The sequence below is a fragment of the Gouania willdenowi genome, chromosome 14 (assembly GCF_900634775.1).
Source record: "Gouania willdenowi chromosome 14, fGouWil2.1, whole genome shotgun sequence".
NCBI lineage: Eukaryota > Metazoa > Chordata > Actinopteri > Blenniiformes > Gobiesocidae > Gouania > Gouania willdenowi.
In genome coordinates, this window is record NC_041057.1 from 14,249,618 (window position 1) to 14,269,200 (window position 19,583).

At 36.6% G+C, this 19,583-nt stretch overlaps 1 protein-coding gene across 1 annotated transcript in view; it reads left to right on the top strand.

The window, feature by feature from the left end:
• The window catches only part of ttc3 (tetratricopeptide repeat domain 3), a 26,582-nt gene continuing 6,999 nt past the window's right edge, over nucleotides 1-19,583 (top strand). Inside the window, exons 1-34 of the mRNA XM_028466223.1 lie at nucleotides 1-127; nucleotides 1,719-1,794; nucleotides 2,965-3,037; nucleotides 3,131-3,161; nucleotides 3,986-4,145; nucleotides 4,713-4,794; nucleotides 6,619-6,672; nucleotides 6,790-6,928; nucleotides 7,030-7,115; nucleotides 7,318-7,412; nucleotides 7,729-7,791; nucleotides 7,939-7,993; nucleotides 8,167-8,326; nucleotides 8,814-8,853; nucleotides 8,939-8,999; nucleotides 9,559-9,589; nucleotides 11,602-11,662; nucleotides 11,887-11,974; nucleotides 12,057-12,209; nucleotides 12,942-13,022; nucleotides 13,413-13,522; nucleotides 13,618-13,744; nucleotides 14,520-14,642; nucleotides 14,724-14,822; nucleotides 14,901-14,993; nucleotides 15,186-15,250; nucleotides 16,350-16,483; nucleotides 16,560-16,880; nucleotides 17,356-17,631; nucleotides 17,712-17,755; nucleotides 17,902-17,958; nucleotides 18,033-18,112; nucleotides 18,191-18,346; nucleotides 18,962-19,535. Of these exons, the coding sequence (XP_028322024.1) occupies nucleotides 2,978-3,037; nucleotides 3,131-3,161; nucleotides 3,986-4,145; nucleotides 4,713-4,794; nucleotides 6,619-6,672; nucleotides 6,790-6,928; nucleotides 7,030-7,115; nucleotides 7,318-7,412; nucleotides 7,729-7,791; nucleotides 7,939-7,993; nucleotides 8,167-8,326; nucleotides 8,814-8,853; nucleotides 8,939-8,999; nucleotides 9,559-9,589; nucleotides 11,602-11,662; nucleotides 11,887-11,974; nucleotides 12,057-12,209; nucleotides 12,942-13,022; nucleotides 13,413-13,522; nucleotides 13,618-13,744; nucleotides 14,520-14,642; nucleotides 14,724-14,822; nucleotides 14,901-14,993; nucleotides 15,186-15,250; nucleotides 16,350-16,483; nucleotides 16,560-16,880; nucleotides 17,356-17,631; nucleotides 17,712-17,755; nucleotides 17,902-17,958; nucleotides 18,033-18,112; nucleotides 18,191-18,346; nucleotides 18,962-19,535 (3,759 nt within the window). The 5' untranslated portion in view covers nucleotides 1-127; nucleotides 1,719-1,794; nucleotides 2,965-2,977. The remainder of the gene's footprint in view (nucleotides 128-1,718; nucleotides 1,795-2,964; nucleotides 3,038-3,130; nucleotides 3,162-3,985; nucleotides 4,146-4,712; nucleotides 4,795-6,618; nucleotides 6,673-6,789; nucleotides 6,929-7,029; nucleotides 7,116-7,317; nucleotides 7,413-7,728; nucleotides 7,792-7,938; nucleotides 7,994-8,166; nucleotides 8,327-8,813; nucleotides 8,854-8,938; nucleotides 9,000-9,558; nucleotides 9,590-11,601; nucleotides 11,663-11,886; nucleotides 11,975-12,056; nucleotides 12,210-12,941; nucleotides 13,023-13,412; nucleotides 13,523-13,617; nucleotides 13,745-14,519; nucleotides 14,643-14,723; nucleotides 14,823-14,900; nucleotides 14,994-15,185; nucleotides 15,251-16,349; nucleotides 16,484-16,559; nucleotides 16,881-17,355; nucleotides 17,632-17,711; nucleotides 17,756-17,901; nucleotides 17,959-18,032; nucleotides 18,113-18,190; nucleotides 18,347-18,961; nucleotides 19,536-19,583) is intronic.

The following is a 19,583-nucleotide window of genomic DNA, read 5'->3' on the forward strand; positions in this document are numbered from 1 at the left end:
GCCCTCTACGTCGGCCACGTTGGAGACGTACACCGACGCAAATCACCAACGTCTTCCGCACACGGAGGAAAACAGGACGATCGGGTGGCTACTCTGAGGCGGACGCATTTTGTGATTTTATCACACGGTTGGTCTCTTTAGAATCATGCCTTTGTTGCTAACTCGTCTTTTTAAGCCTTGTATTTTGATAGCTGCCACCTTCTGAGCCTGGTTCTGATGGAGAATTCTTCCCGTTAAGAGAGACCGTTTTGTCCCCACCGTAGCTCATGTGTGTTTATGTGAAATTCTTGTGTTTTTCTTCCCTTCTTTTCCTCAACAATTTGTATATCTTGTGATGTGTGCTACGAGATGACTATTGTTGTAGTTATCGCTATATAAATACAGTGTAATTGAAATTAAATGTAATGAAGTTTATGTCAAACATTCAGCTCGTGGGTGGTGGAGTCTGACGGCTAACATGAAGTTTGCAGTATCTGTGGAAACATAGCACAATTATTTATACTAAAACACTATCAGAAGCTAACTTAATTAAAGATTATTCGGTTTATTAGCAACTCGCTGGCTTACATTTGACGTTTTTGACTTTGTAACTGGGTAGGCGCGTTAGCTTGGAAGCTAAAATGCTAAAAACTACTTAGCTCTACGCGTGGAAGAACCCCTCCTTGATCAAATAAAACCCAGCCCTTCCCTATTTAAACATTTTAAATAAACAATATAAGTAATAACTTTATGCCTCCCTCTACCTATTTCACCGAAACCCAAAGATACTCACTTTATAAACATTATTAATCAAGGACATTTGTCCGTGCAATGAGATTGGGATTCTTTGAATTTAAGTTTATGTATTTGCATACATGAAACAAAATGGCTTCTTATTCATAACACATTGCCTGCGTTTAAATAAAGGAAAGTTAAAAAAAAAAATTTACGATACATTTTAGTATGGCCGTGGCTACGGAAATGTATGCCTTCATTGGCCAGTTAAGGTGACGTGAAAGGTGCACCACGTGACTTAAAGTTCCATCAGATTTACCCATCAGCTCATATTTATTTTTTTTAGCTACCCCGCTAACCTTTTTATTTTTGCCCTAACCATAACCAAAATGTTCATTTTTTTATATATATATATATATATATATATATATATATTTTTTTTTTAAAGGTGGAATTTGCTGTGTTAAATATATTAAAATGGAAAAATATATACGACAAAAGCGGGATTTGAACCCACGGCAGTGTAAGGAAGAATTCTTAACGCCTTAAACCGCTCGGCCATCCTTAAATGGTGACAACAGGCACATTACGCTAATGTAGAAAAGGTCTGGAAAACATTCCCATTGTCCTTGGGGCTATTGATACGTTTTCGTATCAATAGAGACTTCCTTTTACTATGCAAACTAAGTAGTGTGCCTATGTCTTTCAAACTCAGGCACAACACAGACATACCCAAACCCTTTCTTCTGGAAAACTGTACACTTAAGATGTATTGCATATAAATGCTTAACTTGTTATACAAGTTTAAAACAAGTGTCCATTATGTGTAATCCATGAAAAAAAAAAATTGTGCAGAGAGGTGTATATATTTAGGAGTTTAATAGTCTGTTACTGTTGTGTTGGACAAGGACAGTCTGTTTACAAGCCTGACACTGTGTGAAAAAGCTCTTAAACATCCTGCTCGACCTTGCTTTAATACTACTGTACTGTCTCCCTGATGGCAGGATGGAGCAGCTTCTGGGACGGAAGATACTTGCTGATAACTAACGTTGTTCTTCAATGTGTTTTTGAGACAAAAAGGTAAAATTCACTGAAAAATCACTGTGTTCTGTGATTGAGACCAAAACAGAAAGTTTAGTTGTTTAGTTGTCACGCAACTTTGTGCAAATAAAACACACAAGTGCACAAACCTAAAACCAAGTCAAACTGACTATTGCATTGATATTTTCATAGTTCAAATGGTTTGATTGTGTAAATGTATAACTCTTTAACTGCATTGATATTTGCGGATGCACTTGTGGCTGTCTTGGAGTGTAACATCGAGGTGCCCTTACTAATGACCTTTCTGATTAAAAATGCTAAATTGTAATTGTACACAGTATGGGTTGGTATAATAAAGCTCAAAACACACTTTGTTATGGTCATTATTATGAGTTTGTTTATTTAAAGAATTGACGATGTAGAGAATATCTGGTGTAGCAGTGGGCTGAACAGATGGCTCGGGACACAAGATTTCTTCTTTTTTCATTTGAGAAATAAAACTAAAAAGATTCATTCACATAATTGACCAATTGCTCATTTGCTTCAGTAAAATTAGAGATACATTATAACTTATTTGTTTGTTTGGGTAAAGTAGATGTTTGAGTCTTGAACATACTTACTTGTGATTGTTGACTTCCTTTTTCTTGGGGTGTCCTTGTAAAATAATTCCCCAAGGCTTTGGACACCTTTTTAATATTTTCTGGTGGGAGAAACCAAGTGGAGATTGGGTAAACACACGCTTCACATCATTTTTGTTTTTTAGTTTAAAAAATGAGCATGATAACCAATCGTCCTATAGAGGCATCGTTCAGCTGCTTTTATGTCTTGTCATAAGATTGGATTCAATTGGGGTTTTTAATGTTTATTGCAAAGCTGCAGTGTAGGATTTGTAGTCTGTAGAGTGTGAGTGGTGCTTGTAGGAAGTCCATTAATCCATTAGGAATAAATTATGGAAATTGTATCGCAAGCTTGATGTGAGTCGTGAGTCATGGTTTGCCTGGGCTTGCCTTAGTTATCTTAAAACCATATGAAGCATGTTGTTAAAAATTACTGGTAAAAGACAGCTCTTGCATTAAAAGAACCAAAATTAACATCTTTTAGTATTAAACATTTGTTTGCTTGGCAAATATAATGGTTTTAGTATACAGTTTTGCATCATAATTTTGTTAGTATGTTAATGCAACTTAACTGATTTCTGCTTCTTTTTAGAGAGTGGGACAAAATGGCAGACTATCAGCCAGACTATGATGAAAAGGAAGATTGCATGTTCTGGTCTAAACTTGTGAGTTAATAGCTCAGTTAATGACAAACTTCACCAGTTCTTTAAATGTTTTCCATGTGGACCACTAATGTCTGTATTTTCTCTGTCATTTAGAATAATGATTCGTGTTTCTTTTTCACCGAAGGTAGGAAACATCATTTTATTACACCACAAACGTGCTCTTCTCATTATAATAAAATTACAAAGCTGCACGTGACTAACTATTAAGCATTACGTGTTGTGGTTAACTTTGGACAAGATGCTAATTTTTTGTTATAGTTACGACATCTTTAAAAAAAAAAAAAAAAAAAAACAGGGAAATGGGAAATATAACAGCATCGAACTATAATTAAATAAAGGAAGAAAAAATACAATATAATTAAATGATACAAGGCATAAGCACTATGTACACTTTCACCTGATTAGACCAGAATCAGCTCTTTGTAGAAGCACAGAGCAACAAACATCACCGCAGTCTGCATGGAGCTGTCAATCAAAGCTCACTGACGGCTGAGAAGAAACTGTAAAGTCATGGATTGCAGAACTTGCTAGGTCACGTCCAAAATGGTGAAGCCTCTGGATCATATTGTCCACTGACAGTAAATCTTAGTATTTGAGTCCTCCAATTTCAAATTAGAACTGCAAGCAGCTATGAAAATGAATGAATATGCGTTTAGCAGTCAGAGATGAATCTGACTGGCTGCTGATAGATGCATCCAATCAGATGTCCGCTCTCTAAGCCCCAGCTGTTACAAAAAATACTACGTCTCAAGTACTAGCTCTTTCTTGCCCTGATAAAACTACCCAAGGCGAGATTTACTGCTGTGGTTCCACTGGTCGATACACAGGTAGTTCTGAGGAAAGTTCTCAGTTCCAGGGTAAAATGAGGTCAGGTGGTACTTGGCTTTTATACTCGTATATCAGTGAAGTTGCATGTTGGAGATTCTCTGACAATGTCTGTCTTTTCAGAGAGTCGATTAAACAAGTGGAAAGAAATTCCTTTATCGATCAAATACGAGGCGATACAGCGGATGAAAATTTGTCGCTTTTGGTTGCCCATCTTCCTACAGCGAGATCAGTCCAATGATGTTGTTGCCTGGGCCGTTGATCTCCGCCTCATCAACTCAAAGTAGGTGCAGTTGGGGATGATTAAGTAATTCTTGATTGATCACCTAACAATATTTAACACGAGAAGCAACATTTTTCAATTTAAATGGATTTTGATGCAAGACTTAATCAATGAAAACACAATTAATAAGCTAAAACAACAAAATAGTGTTTATTATTTTCATTGCAGAGTGCTAACATAATGTGCAATATGAATAAAGAATATCATGATTGGGTTGTTCACAAAGCTCAAACTTAAATTTAAGTAAGCTATATTATGGTTTTCTGGATTTTTTGTAAACTTTCTCAAATAGTTTTTGTGTATTAAAGTAAAAACAGCACTTGGTACAGTATGTTCCAGAGAAGTGGAAATAACTTTAATTAATTAGATTAATTTTTTTAATCAAGTCCCACCACTCGTGTGTGTATATATACATTTCCATCTTTTTTTATTATGCATTTTTCCATTTTTTATTAATTTATCTTTTCCCCTCAGTGTATTGCGAGGTGTAGAATTTGTAAATATTAGAATATTAAAATTTAGAAGAAGAAAAAATCTTTCTCTGACACCATACGTTTGTCTTTTCAGGGATTCTGATGAGCTCACTCTGAGGAATCTGGAGAGGATTGATATTGTGGAGACAGTCATTCAAGCTGTGGAGACATCTTACGTAAGTGACCAAGTAATAGTTCAGTTAGCAACATGCTAGGGCCGATCCTATCTGATTTTTAAATCTATGCTGATTGTGACATTTGTCTGATCCAGTTCATAGCTTTTCTTGCTATGTAGTTATGGAACTTATTAATGATTTTGAAACATTAACTTGAATAAACAGTGTAAAAATATAATCTTTTAATATAAAAGATAATTTACAGAGACTGAGTTGGGCTGGAATAGTAAAATGTTACTGTTGGCATATAAACATTGCATCTGTCAAACCTGTAGCTCGTTTGTTTCTAATGAATATATAATCTGGGCGACTCTACCAGAATGAGCAAAATATTGCACATCAATCATCAATTTCGCACTTGCAATGTGAATAACTAAACATTTAGTGCATTTTATATAGTATGAGAAAACCAGGAACAAGTTGGTTCGAGTGAAACTGAGAAAAAGCACAAAAACATTTGTTTTCTGAAAAATGTGGATTTATTTTTTTTGCACAATATGCTAACTGAAGTTATAAAGAAATTACTAAAACGGTTAATTTTGTGTTTGAAAACTGCTTGTTTTTTAGCAGAGTAGCTTCCCTGTTTGGGGGTGTGTAAAATCCACAGCTGAAGAACGTCTGGGCTTTGTTTGATTATCCACACAGTCCTGTTATTGTTGCCATCCAATAAACTGTACGTTGCAGTAACACACATGGCCACTGAAGCATCTATTCTGATTAAGTCAAATAAGCAGCCCGTTGAATGAAGCAATAATCATTCGTTTGTGTTGTCTTTTTTAATTGTCGTCCCTCATTTACCTCTGCAGCCAGGCTGTACAGTAAGCTTTCCACAGGCTGCTGCAGCGTAAAGCTGACAGTTAATAGGTGTAGCTGTTTCTCAAAAGTAAGAGCGTGTTCTACATGTAGTAAACTTAATGAAGTAATTCAAGAAATGTAATTTTGAATTTTTGAACATCAGCTGAAAAGAGAAGCTTAAATACTGCAGGCTGATGCATTTGAGCCGCACACAGACACACACATTGCAGACCCTGTTGGGTAAAAATGCAGATGTTTAAACACCTGTTCATGCAGGCATTGTGGCTACAATCTGCCCTGGATTCTGCCAGAAATGCAAAACATCTTCTGGAGAATTTTTTTTTTTTTCTAATCCTTTTCTAAACTTGCCATAATTTCTTCAAATATTCTTTGACTTCTATGTGTGTGACATCATTGGTAAGCTTAAAAATTACACTTTCAGAATCTGTAAATAACTCAAAACGGCCCCCTGGCCAACTTGTTTCTGCTTTTCCCATGGTGTGTGTCACATTTATTTCTGGATTTTAATAGGCAGGTTCTAACTGTGAGAGCTTTTCGCACACATGGCTGCAGGCCTAAATGAAGAGGCGTTGGCATAACGGTGATAGGGAGAACGGTTCTGTTCTTTTGAGACAAAACTTTTAGAACAAATGAAACAATACTTTTTTTTTTCTTCTCACTGTCCATTTTACGTTAACTTAATTTGCTATTCATCTTGTTTTTCCAACTGCATTGAATTTCTCACTGATGCTTATATTTACATTTGTTTGCTGCGATTCAGAAAAATATTTATTTGCCTCATCTACAAACACCTTGAAAATGCCATTTTGCACATTGCTCTCCCACATGAGTTTGCAAGCACAAAAACGTTGTTTAAAATTTAAATGACCAGTGTTAGATATTTTTTTATTTAATTTTTATTAGAGCAGCAGTCCATTATATGTGAATAATGTGGCTGTTCCTGCCTAAAAACAATCCTTAGTTTAAACCTTGGTTAGACCTGTCTAAATTTTTTCTTTTGTCTTTCAGTTGGATGATGAATCATTGCGTAAATTTATCAGGAAGACCCATCTGTTAAACAGGGTAAGTTTGCTGAGTATAGTTTCTCGAGGTTTAAACATATACACCTTTAGGCTGAGAGGTGTGAGATTGTCTGTGCTGTCATCAGTTGATATAACTATTCTTTGTAATTTCTTTTAGCAACCTATGACATCAGTTATGGATGGAGTGCTGAGTTTTTTGGAAGGAATAGGTGACTTTGCTGGACTAAGTCTACGCCTGGCTCATCTTGGCAATGACCGTTGGTCCATGTTATTAATTCAGCAGATAATAAAGGAGTGTAAGTGGCAGAATTAAAAAATTTTGTGACACTAGAAAATTCTTGTTTGGTATCTGATGGGAAATTGTCAACAAATCTTGGTTGTTTTTTTTTTTGTGTAGTTTCGAATTTATACAGGGAGATGACAAACAATGTTGAAGAGACGATGAAGGAGCTGAAACATCAACCATCAGAATCTCAGATAGAGGTCTTCTTTTCCTCTTCCTCTCACTCCTATATTTGTTGTTTCTTTAAACCTTGTTGTCTTCTCCCCTTTTCTTTTTCCATCATCACAACATTATTATTATTGTTATTAGAATTCGCTTGCTTTTACATAGTCGTAGTCCTGGACTCACTCAAATGGGCAAATCACATCACAAGTCCGTTTTTTTTTTTTTCCTCTCACCCAGAAAAGTGAAGAAATGAAGAAGAAAGGAAATGAGAACTTTCAGAAAATGCAGTATGAAGATGCTGTGAAGTTTTACACCAAAGCCATCAGTTATTAGTGAGTATAGGTGAAACCTCACCTTTAGTCTCATCGTTTGGGATTAGATTAGTTTTGCACCTCTGATCCAGAGGTTTGGGGTTACTATTATACACCATAAAGTACTAAGGCTATACTTGTGTATATGTCCTATAGTTTGATAAGGCCCTTTAGACTACTTTGATGGTAATTCAAGTTCTGAATATTGAAAATTAAGTCTATTTACTTTTGTATTTTCTATGCAGGCTGAAAAAATGGGTCAGTTAATGGTTATAGTTTCTTTTTGTTCGTGATAATCCAAGTTAAACTTTATTTATATTTTTATTTATCTTTTTAGCCCTGACAACCACATTATTTATGGTAACCGAGCGCTGTGCTACATCCGATGCAAGAAATATCTGTAAGTATGAAACATTGATCAGTTATTAAGAGTTCAATGTTTATAACATTGTATGGACAAAAGTGAAGGATCTACTTAAGGAGGGGAGAAAGGAATTAAAAAAGTGTATAAAAGTCCAGCGTTATTGTTTTTATCATTTTTCTACAGAAAAGCGGTCTTTGATGGAAAACGTGCTATACTTATAAAACCTCTCTGGCCAAAGGTAATTTTTCTCCACATTTTTGGCTCCCTGTCTTCTTCAGCAATAAGAAGTAATCAGTATTACATACATCAGTCATTATGCCTTTCCAGAATGATGCAAATAAATGGTTTTTAAAATATGTCCACAAGAGAACATGTGAAATCTTTACAAATGTCCCTTCTGTTTTTTTGCAGGGTCATTACCGCTACTGCGAGGCCTTGTTCCTTTTGGGACAGCTGTGTAAAGCCATCCACGCCAATGCTACAGCCAGGTTTTTGTGTAAAGAGAGCAATGATGGCATCAAGGACCTGGAGGAACAACACTCAAAATTTGAGACACAATTTAATTTGTGTGGTATGTATTTTTGTCTTTGGACATCACTAGGAAACAATAAAACTGGGTTTAGTGACTCTGCCTTAGAGGAACATGGACCCAGGTCGTACTTTGTGAGTTTTCTCTCATCCTGCCGATTTTAAAAATGTATTTTTTGATAAAAAAAACTGTTCCAGTGAACCTGAAAAAAATGTAGAGGAAATGCAGTCATTGCTCGGAAAAATATAGACCTCGAGGGATTTGAATCTTAAGGCAATGCTACATGCTGCTGCACTGTCTTTGGAGATGATTTCGTAAACAATCAATTTCTCTAATGAGCTGAAAGAACATTTTTAGTTTTTTTTACTTTTGTATTCACTGAATTACAAAACTGTGCTAACTAAATTTGGTAATTTTACTTGTGCCACAAGCCAATAAATAATACAGGTTTCATTTTAAAGGTAAACATGTTAAAGCTTTTCAAGAGGGAAAACCTCAAACTTTTTTCCATTCTGCCTTATGTTTTTAGGTGGTTCATTTGGGTCTCCAAAGAACATTCCAGCTAAAAGGTGAGTGTAAAAAAAAAACTAGAAATGACAGGATTGTGAACTCAAATTTCAAACTGAAATGTCTCGCTATCCTTTTTGTTTCCAGTTGTGCGGCGTCCAAGCAACTGAACAAAGACAAAATTTCTAAAAATGGCAATATTCACAAGGTAAGTTCATATAATTCAACAAAACCTCTGTTTCTGAAATCACACACCATGACGCTAGCCGATTTAATCAACTACAAAACTGCATAATCTTCATTGCAAAGAATACAACTTTACAATACAACGTGCAAAAACCGTTTGGTCACAGTTTATAGTTAGAGAGGTGAACTGAACTTCAAAACATGTTATGTCCGGTTAACATCGAAGAGTATGTGTATTTCAATTTGTGGATTGAAATTATGGAATGATTTAGATAACCAATTTAAAGAAAAGCACATACACATATAAACACATATATTCAATAGGTTCAAGGAGGAAGATAGGTGGTGTTACTAATAATTGTAATAGGAAAAAACAGTAATATTGTAATGGATTATAGGTTAAGAGGGTGGGACTTTGTACTCCCCCATATTTTTAGGTATCTTTCTTTTTAATTTTGTTTGAAATAAATAAATACATTTAATAAAAGTAATTAATGCCTGGCATTAATGAGTTCAGCTGCCTGTTTGTTTTCTGCTGCATTTTGAAGTTCATAGTTGATGTTTGTTTTTTGTGTTAACAGGTCTCTAATGGTAAAACAGCTAAGCAGACTGGTAAGTCACTTTTTCCAAATATGCTCACACTCATCGATATTTGCTTTTCTATATCAGAGTCAAAAAAAAGACATTTTTGAGCCGCCACTCATGTTACTGGTATGTGTTAACTTGCACTGATCTTCGCTCGGTTCCCACGGAACAATAGCTCTATTTTCTAATTGTTATCCATCCGGTCTGGCTTGTCCGTCCTAATTAACTACCCACATTTTTTACATTTAAGTAGGCATTGATATAAATGTGCAAACATGCTTATATGAAACGTTTTAGATTAAGCTATTTGTTGTCACTATATTTGTTATATTATGATAATGGCAATATAGAAATAGCCTATGAGCAAACATTTCTTGGAATGACGATGGATGAAAAGATAAGCTGAAAACCTCATTCATGAGCTCCAGTTGAAAATGGCTCGAAGCATTACAGTCATGGGAAAGGCATAGCACATGCTCGACGGTACATCTTTACATACACTATACTGCACACTTGTTTTGCCTCATCTGACATATCGCTTGGAGTTTTGGGGAATTCATATTTCTGTAATCTCTTTTCTTTTGCATTATACCTGGTTTATTAAATCAAGACAGTTTATAATGTTGGCTATAGCGAGAACACCATTAAACAGTTTTTTTCATGTCACATGCATTAATAAAACTATAAGACTTGTTTAAGTTGAAAACATTGCAAATATTGTAAAAAGCCAGAAGAAAATTGTTACCAGGAAAAAAATCAACAGAAGTTCATTGAGAAATTAAGTTTAAAAAGTAGGGATGTCCTGATGTAACTGTTATGATATCGATATTACAGCCTTGCGCATCGGCCTATACCGATATTGATACGATATCAGCATGAATCATTTATACTTTTATTACTTTTTTTTTATATGTGTATATATATAATTATTTTATAACGTGGAATGTTAATAAAGGCTTGATCAAGTGACATCACTCAAACAGAGATCAATAGTCAGCAACAGTCGGTATGAGGAAAAACTCACCAATTGGTTACATAAATCTTAACCTTCAACATAATATCTACAGTATTCTACAACTGAATAAAACAAAATTAAAAATGAATTGCATAAAAAACCGATAACCGATATTCGTTTTCAGGCTGATATCGGATCGGGACACCCCTATTAAAAAGCTGTATGTTCATGCTGCAATAAAATGACAGTGAGATCAGTGTGTTTGCGTGTGAAATAATTTAGACTAGCTGTTAATGGGCTTGTCTTCTTCAGAGGTTTTTCAAAGGAAATATATTAATACACTGTTCTCAAAGTTGTTGATTTGTGCTTTGTCATTCAGATATTAGATCAGATATGTGTTTCAGAACGAAATTGCATATTAGTTAGTGCCGTCAAATTATTATTTCTTTTTAACCAGATTAATCACACTGGTTAATCATGATTAATCACAATTCAAAATGGTTAATTACTTGCTTGCAGAATGTAAAGCATACAAGTTAAAGTCTCACTCATCAGTATAAATGAGGCCTCAGATCATTGACCGGTGCCGCTTTAAAAGTAACTACGGTAAAGGAACCAGCGCGGTCAAAAAAAAATTCAAGTTTAATTGGGGTACACAAAGATAATCTTGCTGTTTTTGTCTGGATTTGACCCCTTTGCAACCAAGGACGGCTAACAGCAGATTATTTTATGTCTCATAACATTATCCTGTGTTCTGAGGTGTGTTAAGAGTGAATTTGCTTTGAAACAGGGTGGGGCAGACAATGGTAAATAATAAACCTTTCAATATTTACAACCAAAACTCCTTGTGTGTTGTGGGAAGCCGGCGAGAGCTGTAATCGGGCCTTAAAAGTAGGGCCGGACCTGGCCTGACCGGTTCAGCTCTGACACATGATCATGTGATTTGTGAATCTAACTGAATGTAGCCAATCAAGAAGTGAGCTGACTAAGAAACACATAAAGCATCATTAAGGCAACTCAGAATTTGGCATTTCCTAGATTTGATCATCCAACTTCTTAAAACTGTGTCTTTCCTTCTCTCTAGCAAAAATGCAAAAGACAGCACCACAAGAGGTCAACACCAAGGATGTCAAATCTACTAAAAGGTTAATGCAAGTAATCTATTTGGATTAAGAATTTTGCAAATCGGTCTGCTGCTACTCCAGTTTAGATTCAACAGCAAAGATAAGACAATGCTGTACATCTCAAGCTGTCTTCTGTATCTTATAGTCGGTGCCATCGAGATTCAGTGGACTGCACTGACTGACCAATGATTCAGAAATAGTTGAGATTTACTGTTTTAAGGCTAACAGAATGTTCTCTTTTGAAGTGAGAGGCTGTCTGAAAAAATGAAACCAGAATGCAACAGTCCAGCAAAAGATAAAACCAAGAATAAAAGGGATCCAGGTCAAAAATCGGTAAGACCATGTCAGATTACAAGGATTTAATGCAGTTTTCCGAGTTACAGCGATGCCTAAAATATCTGACCTGCTCCCTCAGAGCCAGAAAAAGGCCGACAGCAAAATTGAAGAGTGCGAGAAGCTAAGATCAATGGTGCAGGACGGATACACTGCACTGGTTGACCTGCGCTGCCGCAACGCAGAGCAGGCTTTTAGCAAAGCTCTGGCCCTGCTGGAAACAGTGACACCAAAGGTAATCTTTTCATTTGAGGTTTTAACTACCCAGCGAATGCTCATATACCTGACCATAAAGTTTAGTCATGAATATGCATCAACATTAATCACACACTTTGATAAACGGTCCCATGTAGTTCACAAGTTTGGAGTTTCCTCTGCCATTAAACAGCAAAACACCATGTTTCACATATTCTTATCTGAAATATTGAACAATTTTTACACTTGGATGTCAAGGCCATAAACTCCTATCAAACAAGTCAAATTCTGTTTTATTGTCTGCTGATTATTTTCTTTGAGTCATTACATAAAGCTTGTGACTATAGGTAAGAACTGGGACGTAGATTGTCCTGTCAATTGAGAACTTTGCTTTATGGCCTTCTGCTCTCTCCACTACAACAAACCAGTTAAATGTCTGCAGACGATGCCACATTCTGCTTGTCGATCTCCTGCTCCATCCTATCTCACTCTAAATAAGATCCAGAGACTTTTAAACTTCTCCTCTTAAGGGACGCCTAACAAAACCTCTCCATTGACCTGGAGTGGGAAATCTTCTTTTCTCCGACTCAGAGTAATGGCCTCCGACTTGGAGGTGCTCACACTGAGCCACCAACCATCAAAGGAAGAGTCTGAGGTCATTGTTCGATGGGACCACAATAACATCGCGATCCACAAACAGTGGAAACAAAATCCCCAGATCAAATTAAGATCAAATTAATGTATGTATTTTCTTTATCTTCTGCTCTCTCAGGATCTCGGACTGTCCACGGTGGACATTTTGTTGCTGCTGTTTGGTCGAGCGTCAGCACTGACAGAGATTGGTCAACCTGAGGTAACTGTTTTTATTTTTTGTCACAATGTGCTCTTTTAGCGTTTCAGCAGGTGTGAGGACAAACTTTCCATTAATTTGATTTGTATTTTTTCTGAAAGACAGAAATCTCATCCCAAAATTTACAGTTGATTTTACTGCAGTTGACTGTAAAACGTTTTGTCTACCCAAGCAAACATTAACGGACTACTTTGACAGCTTGTTTTCATCAGTCATTGCTAGTTTTCTTTTGGTTATATGTGCAACATTAAGAAATTCTAAATCTTAAACTGTAACTTACCTGTTATTGATCCCCGTTGTCTAAAGAAAACTAGTTATGGTTTTGATTATAGGATGTGTATATGTTCACTCTGAGTTGGCATTTACACATAATTTGTTTCCTTTCACGCACAGGAGCTTTCAGAAGCAAAGAAAGTCTTAGAAAAGGTCAAATCTTATGAGGAAAGGACTTTTCATTGTCTAACTTACTACGCCATTGGCCGCGTGTACGTCCGACAAAACAGGTACGTGAGCTTCTGCTTCACACAGGTAACTTATGTCCACACTGCGTTCTATAGTCGTATACCACAGTTTGTTTGTTGTCTTCTTTTCTTGACAGGTTTGCAGTGGCACTGGAGAACTTTTTAGATTCCCTGCAGATGGTGAAGAATCAAATATTGCCAGGCAAACTCACCTGGCCTTTAACAAAAGAGGTCGTCAAAGAGACGCAGCTGGACTATTTCAAGGTGAGGGGGATGTACTTTATACCAACATTGTAACATAAATCGGTTGAAATTGCACTGGTTTAATACAAAATGCAGGGTTGCATAATATTTGTTTATGTAAAAATATTGTGAGATATGTAATAACTAACTAGATACCATCCTTTATAAAATACCTGTGAGTAGAATATTGCCTTAACTTGTTTAAAAATGATGCACTTTGTGGAAAATAAATGGCATGAATGAAAAAGATGTCATGGCAAACTGGGGATGGAAGGTCAATAAGAATAAAGAGTACCAGTAATGAATTTTAATTGCAAGCTCTCTTAAAGATAATCTCTAATATCAGATGTTTAGTCAGCAAATGTTTGTCTTGAATCCTTGTGAAGCAGCCATAAGCAATAATTGGGAAGGCGTGGTCAGTGCCATCTTACCCGCTCCACTGGCTTGTTTTGCTCGTCTGCTGGTGATGGCAACAAAATAAAACCAAAATATCTAATTAAACCAAATTTTCTGTTAAATTATATTTTTGATAAAATTATAAAATAATCTACATTCTCATTAAATGAAGCATGTAGCAACTATATGGACTTGCATGAGTTGCTCCATACAGCGACCATATTGAATTCAGGGTTATTTATTTAAAAAAGAAAATTGCACATTATTACAAAAAAGAATTTTGTTGCAACATTCAGATTGGTTATATTTTACAAATATATATATATATATATATCTCATTACAGAAAATATGATATTGGTTGATAGGCATTTTTGTGCTCACACTCTGATTTTGTTGTAGGATGTTCTAAATAGTGCTATAGAGACGTGCAGATTTCCTCCACCGCCTGATGCCATTTGTCGTTTTGAAACATGCCTCAATCCTTTAAAAACTCTAATCTATTTCACAGACCCAGATTTTAAGGTAAGCTGCACCCACTTTCAGCATCCACATCCCCACATACACACTATTTTTATTTATAAGCATTTGTGCCTCTTTGTGAAGGGCTTCATTCAAATATGCTGCAGTCAGCGCTGCAAGATTGAGTATCACATCAACTGCTGGAAGACCCTTAAGTCGTCAATGTCTGTGGAAAATGAAAAGGTAAAATTTTTTATCCTCTAATTATTAAAACATTCATTTCTACCTGGAATTTAATGTAACTCTGTTTTTGTGTTGTAGAGTTTTCTTCTGAGATCATGTTTGACTCAGAGTTGTGGTGGACAAATTTGTAATATCAAAATCTTTGGTCCAACTGGTCTGGCAAAATATCAGGTAAGGTATGCACCGTGCAAGCAAAATTTAACTTCACTGTAATTTTTCTTTGTTTGTATGGAAAATGCAGAAGAAGATCATGTAGGTGTTAGAACGAAACCAATTACCATATTTTTTGTCGTCGTACCATTCTTGGAAAGCAGCCAATAACAGAGGAACATACAGTACTGATGTTTCATCATTTGTTTTCAGTTGGAATCTGTGGTCCCAAAATTCCATTCTCAGAAGAAGCCAAAGGTCAATCAGAAATGTACAAGGTGAGTCTACGTCTGCTGGTGGTCATGCTGGTTGTGAAAACCCCTTTAAACCTTAATTAGGTTCAGACGACAGACACCAAACTTTGTGATATGTGTATTTTATTCATGAACTGAAGAACAGCGTAATCTCTGCAGCCTTTCAACTGTTCAAACCTAGTGACGGGCCCACCTTGCTAAGAGCTTTGTGGACTGAAGTGCATGTGGAACAAAGAATTTTACCACTCGTCTTAGTGATTAAACTTTTAAATTAATGCCTAAAAACAGCACAATAGAGGCTCAGGTGGTAGAGGGGTCATCCTCTGATCGAGAGGTTGGGGGTTTGATCCTGGTCTATACCATTCTATGTGTTGAAGTGTCCTTGGGCAAGACACTGAACCCCAAGTTGCTCCCACTGGTTGACTAGCACCTTGCATGGCAGCTCTGTCCCATTGGTGTGTGAATGTGAGTGTGAATGAGCTGATAATTTAAAGCACTTTGTGACCTGTCTGAAAGGTGCTATATAAATAAAAACATTTCATTACAATAAATTGAATTCACTGTGGTTATATCATTCTACATTGGCCTGAAATTAGCTTACCATAAGCACCTTAAAAAGCTTTTCATTTGGATTCCATCTTCAAACCTTAGCATCAGTTTTCATATTTTTTGGAGAAGGGGGATTGATTATCTATTGTCCTCCAGCAGTCCAACATTATTTATTTGGGTGGTTAGTTATTGTTTCCTGTTTTCTGGCCTGATATGTTTAGCAAGGTTTGTTTAGTTCTTAAGATGAGTGTGATATAAGGCCTGCATAAGATTTTTCTTACCTGAGACAATGTTGTTTATTTTAAAGCAAATCTTCCATTATCTAATAGTTTTAAGAGTTGCTCCTTGCTACCCATAGAACTGTATGCTGAAATCCAGACCTGATCTGAAACAAACCAAGCTACAGAACTCACTCTCATGTGCTGTCCATTATGAGGAAAAAGCCTAAAATAGGGCAGCGTGTTTATGTTGCACATCTGATTGTTAATAACTAATAGCATTGTCCTCGTTCCTTTACTTAAGATTATTTATATTCTGTAGCTCTTTCTGCAGTAATTTGCCTTTTCTGTTTCAGTTTAAAGAAGTTAAATTCTAAGGAGCAGAGAAAAAAGAAAAGGAAGCTGAAAAAGCAGTCACTTCAGGGGAATGTGATGAGTGATGAGATTCTAAAGCAGGGTGAAGATCAGGCAGCACAGAGTCAACAGAAAGGTTTGTTACACATCCACTTTACCCAATTCTGGCTTTCCATGTTTGATGAAACTGACTTTTTACTTTGTGTTTCCAGCCTGGCTGCTCTACAGAGACAGAGTTCTTCTCCAAATCAGCCAAAACATTGATCTTCTAAAGGAGGAGACGGCCCTCCAGGTCTCAGTCGTAACCAGGAGCCTGAAGCCCTGGTTGGAGCTGGATTCATTGAGAGGGAACCAGATTGCTGGACAGATGCTGGAGTGGAGCGAGGGGCAGATGCCGTCACTCGGCCAGGCTGTCGAGCTTCTGCTGGAGAGGAAGAACCGAGTGTGGGCTCGTGTCTTCATCCAGGAGCTCAGTATCTGTGCAGACGTCAACCCTAAACTCAGCAGCTGGGCATGCCAGCTGAACGATGCAGGTAAACAGCCTCCATTGTGTGACGATGTTCATGATTACATGTAAATGTGCCTAAGATTAGCTTCACACAAATGCTTCTATACTGTTAAAAGAAACTACATGTAGAAAATGCAATTCAAACATAGTATACAGCACACTCATTCATAATGTACTCGTACGTTCAGTAGTTTTTCTAGTTTCTATGTAACATGATCATAACTGAGACTCTTTAATTAAAGTATTTGTCTTATTTATGTTCAGCATATGTTATGTTTTTATTGACCATTTTTTCATATTCTTTTGCTTTTCAACTCATTTTACTCTGCCTTTACTTTTATTACTGAGTTCTCATATTATATATAAAGTATTTTAACTTTATATTTATACTGATGGTGTGTTCTTTAAAGCATGTGAAAGCAAAATGCTTTTTAAATGCTACTTGAATCTACCTACAGCTATAAATAGTTACCAACCTTGACCTTTCCTTTGCTCTGCAGGTCTTGCTGCTGCTGGCTCCTTCATTGACAGCCACGCTGAGCACTTGGAGCATCTGGATTTGTCTCTTCTGCTTAATTTCAGCCCATTGCAGGATGCAATAATAGAGAAACTCGGTGCTAGGCCAGAGCTCTTTTCCACCTTTGGTTTAACTGTGACTGAATATTTTAAACAAGCCCAGCCTCCTGATGCGAGGATGTTTATCTGGACTCTGGAGGAGCACAGGGATGATTATGTCTCCTGTCACAATATACTGGATGAATATTTTGATATGATAAGTGCGTACTTTGTGATTTAACCACATTTTGTTTGGATTTTTTTTCCTGTTTGTCATTTGTTTCCGGTCTCTGTCTTTCAGGTGGACATTGTTCAGTCATAAAAAAGTCTGATGAAAATGAAAATGTAAGTTTTGGATTTAATTTGATTATTATTTTAAAATGTGTTGGATTAGCATGCTGCCACTCTAAAATAAATTCTTTTTTTTTTTTTTTTTTTTTTGATGTTTTCATTGAAAAAACACATTGCAAACAAATGTGTTTTTCTTTCAGATTTCTTCTATGAAAGCTAAAAGTCGAGGTCGAAAAAAGAAACAAAAAGAGTCAAAGGTAAGAATTGTGTTTCACGTGGGGACATGACTTGGGGTGTTGCAGTTCTGTAGCTCTTTCTGGTTGACTTTCAGGGCGTTATTGTTTTGTCTGGGATGAGAGCCGCCACGTCGAGAGAAGACTGGAATCAGGAACCTTATGAAGATGACTCTTTGTAAGTTGTCTCTGAGACGCACACGTTTCAGCTGCAGTCACAAAATGTCTGATAATGTGGGTCTTTCCTTGTCCGCAGATCATTCCTTGACCCTGACAACCTGTTCAGTGTCCCCAGTCACCTTCGAGAGGAAGTGGCTGATTTTGAGGACCAGTACAACAGCAGCCGACACGGGAGCGACCTCATTCAGATTTTGGACAACAACCCCGACCCTACAAAAGAAAGTTTGTACGAGTAAGTGCAAACAGTCATACAGCTTACAGTTACAAATATAATATCTGCAAGTAATCACTATTAGCTGTCACAGTTGTGCTTCATTCATAGAATTGCACTGTAGAATAGACACAAGAACTACACTTTAACACTTCTTTTTTGAAATAAGTTATATTTAAACAGCAGGTGAAAATATTTAGTTTCCAAAACTAAGCATACAATTTATAATTATTCCTTCGTAGTATAAGGGTTTTAGAATTCTTGTAATGAATACAATCAGAACCATGACCATTTGCTTTGACTTTATCCATTAAAATAACAATTAAAAATTAAATTTAAGTTATACATGTGCTTTTATGTTTTCCAGCCAATATTTAAATAATTAAAAATAAATGTCTCAAAGGCAGAATTTCAGTTTTGTCAACACCAAGGCTTGCTACTTAAGAACCATGTGTTCTTACTGATGATTTTAATTGATTTTACTGATGTTTTTTAAATGTTCTTATTGATTTTAAACAATTGAATGTTTTATCATGTAAAGCACATTGAGTTGCCTTGTGTATGAAATGCGCTATACAAATAAATTTGCCTTGCCTTGCCTTTAATTAGTTGTGATATATTATGCTGCATTTGCAGCTACTTTGCCCAGATCCTGGACAAGCATGGGCCTCTTGAAGCTGAGGACCCCCTGCTAGTGGGAGAGCTGGATAACTTTCCTGCTGAGGCGAGACAGAAAATTGAAGAATGTGGCAGCTTTGAGTCGTTCCTCCTTAACTCCCTTCGCTTCATGAAGATGGGCCTGTGCATCGGCCTGGCACATCACGCTGTTTCCCTGCAGCAGGCCGGACATGGAGCCAGCTTGGATGACTTGGATGACCTGGTGGAAGTCTCTAATTCTGAGTTTCATTCCCATATTCCAGATTTTTATATGGTTGATGCTTCTTTGGTTTATCCTATGGTCCATTATTCCCCTCCAATGACTGAACTCTATCGCATGCTCCCAAATCCTTATACCATTCCCTTCTATGAAGCAGGGAATAACACCATTACCCCTGGAACGTTTGACCACGACCCTTTGCCAATTTCTTTTTTACCTGAGAGAGACTATGAGACAGTAGTTGATGGCTGCGAACCAGGGCTGGACGTTTTGAACGGTACTCCTGTGGCTGGTGGTAATGAAACCTTTTTGAAAAAAGACGCTGAAGTGCAGGTGAGAATCTCCACACTCGTGTATACGTAGAAATGCATGGAACATGAC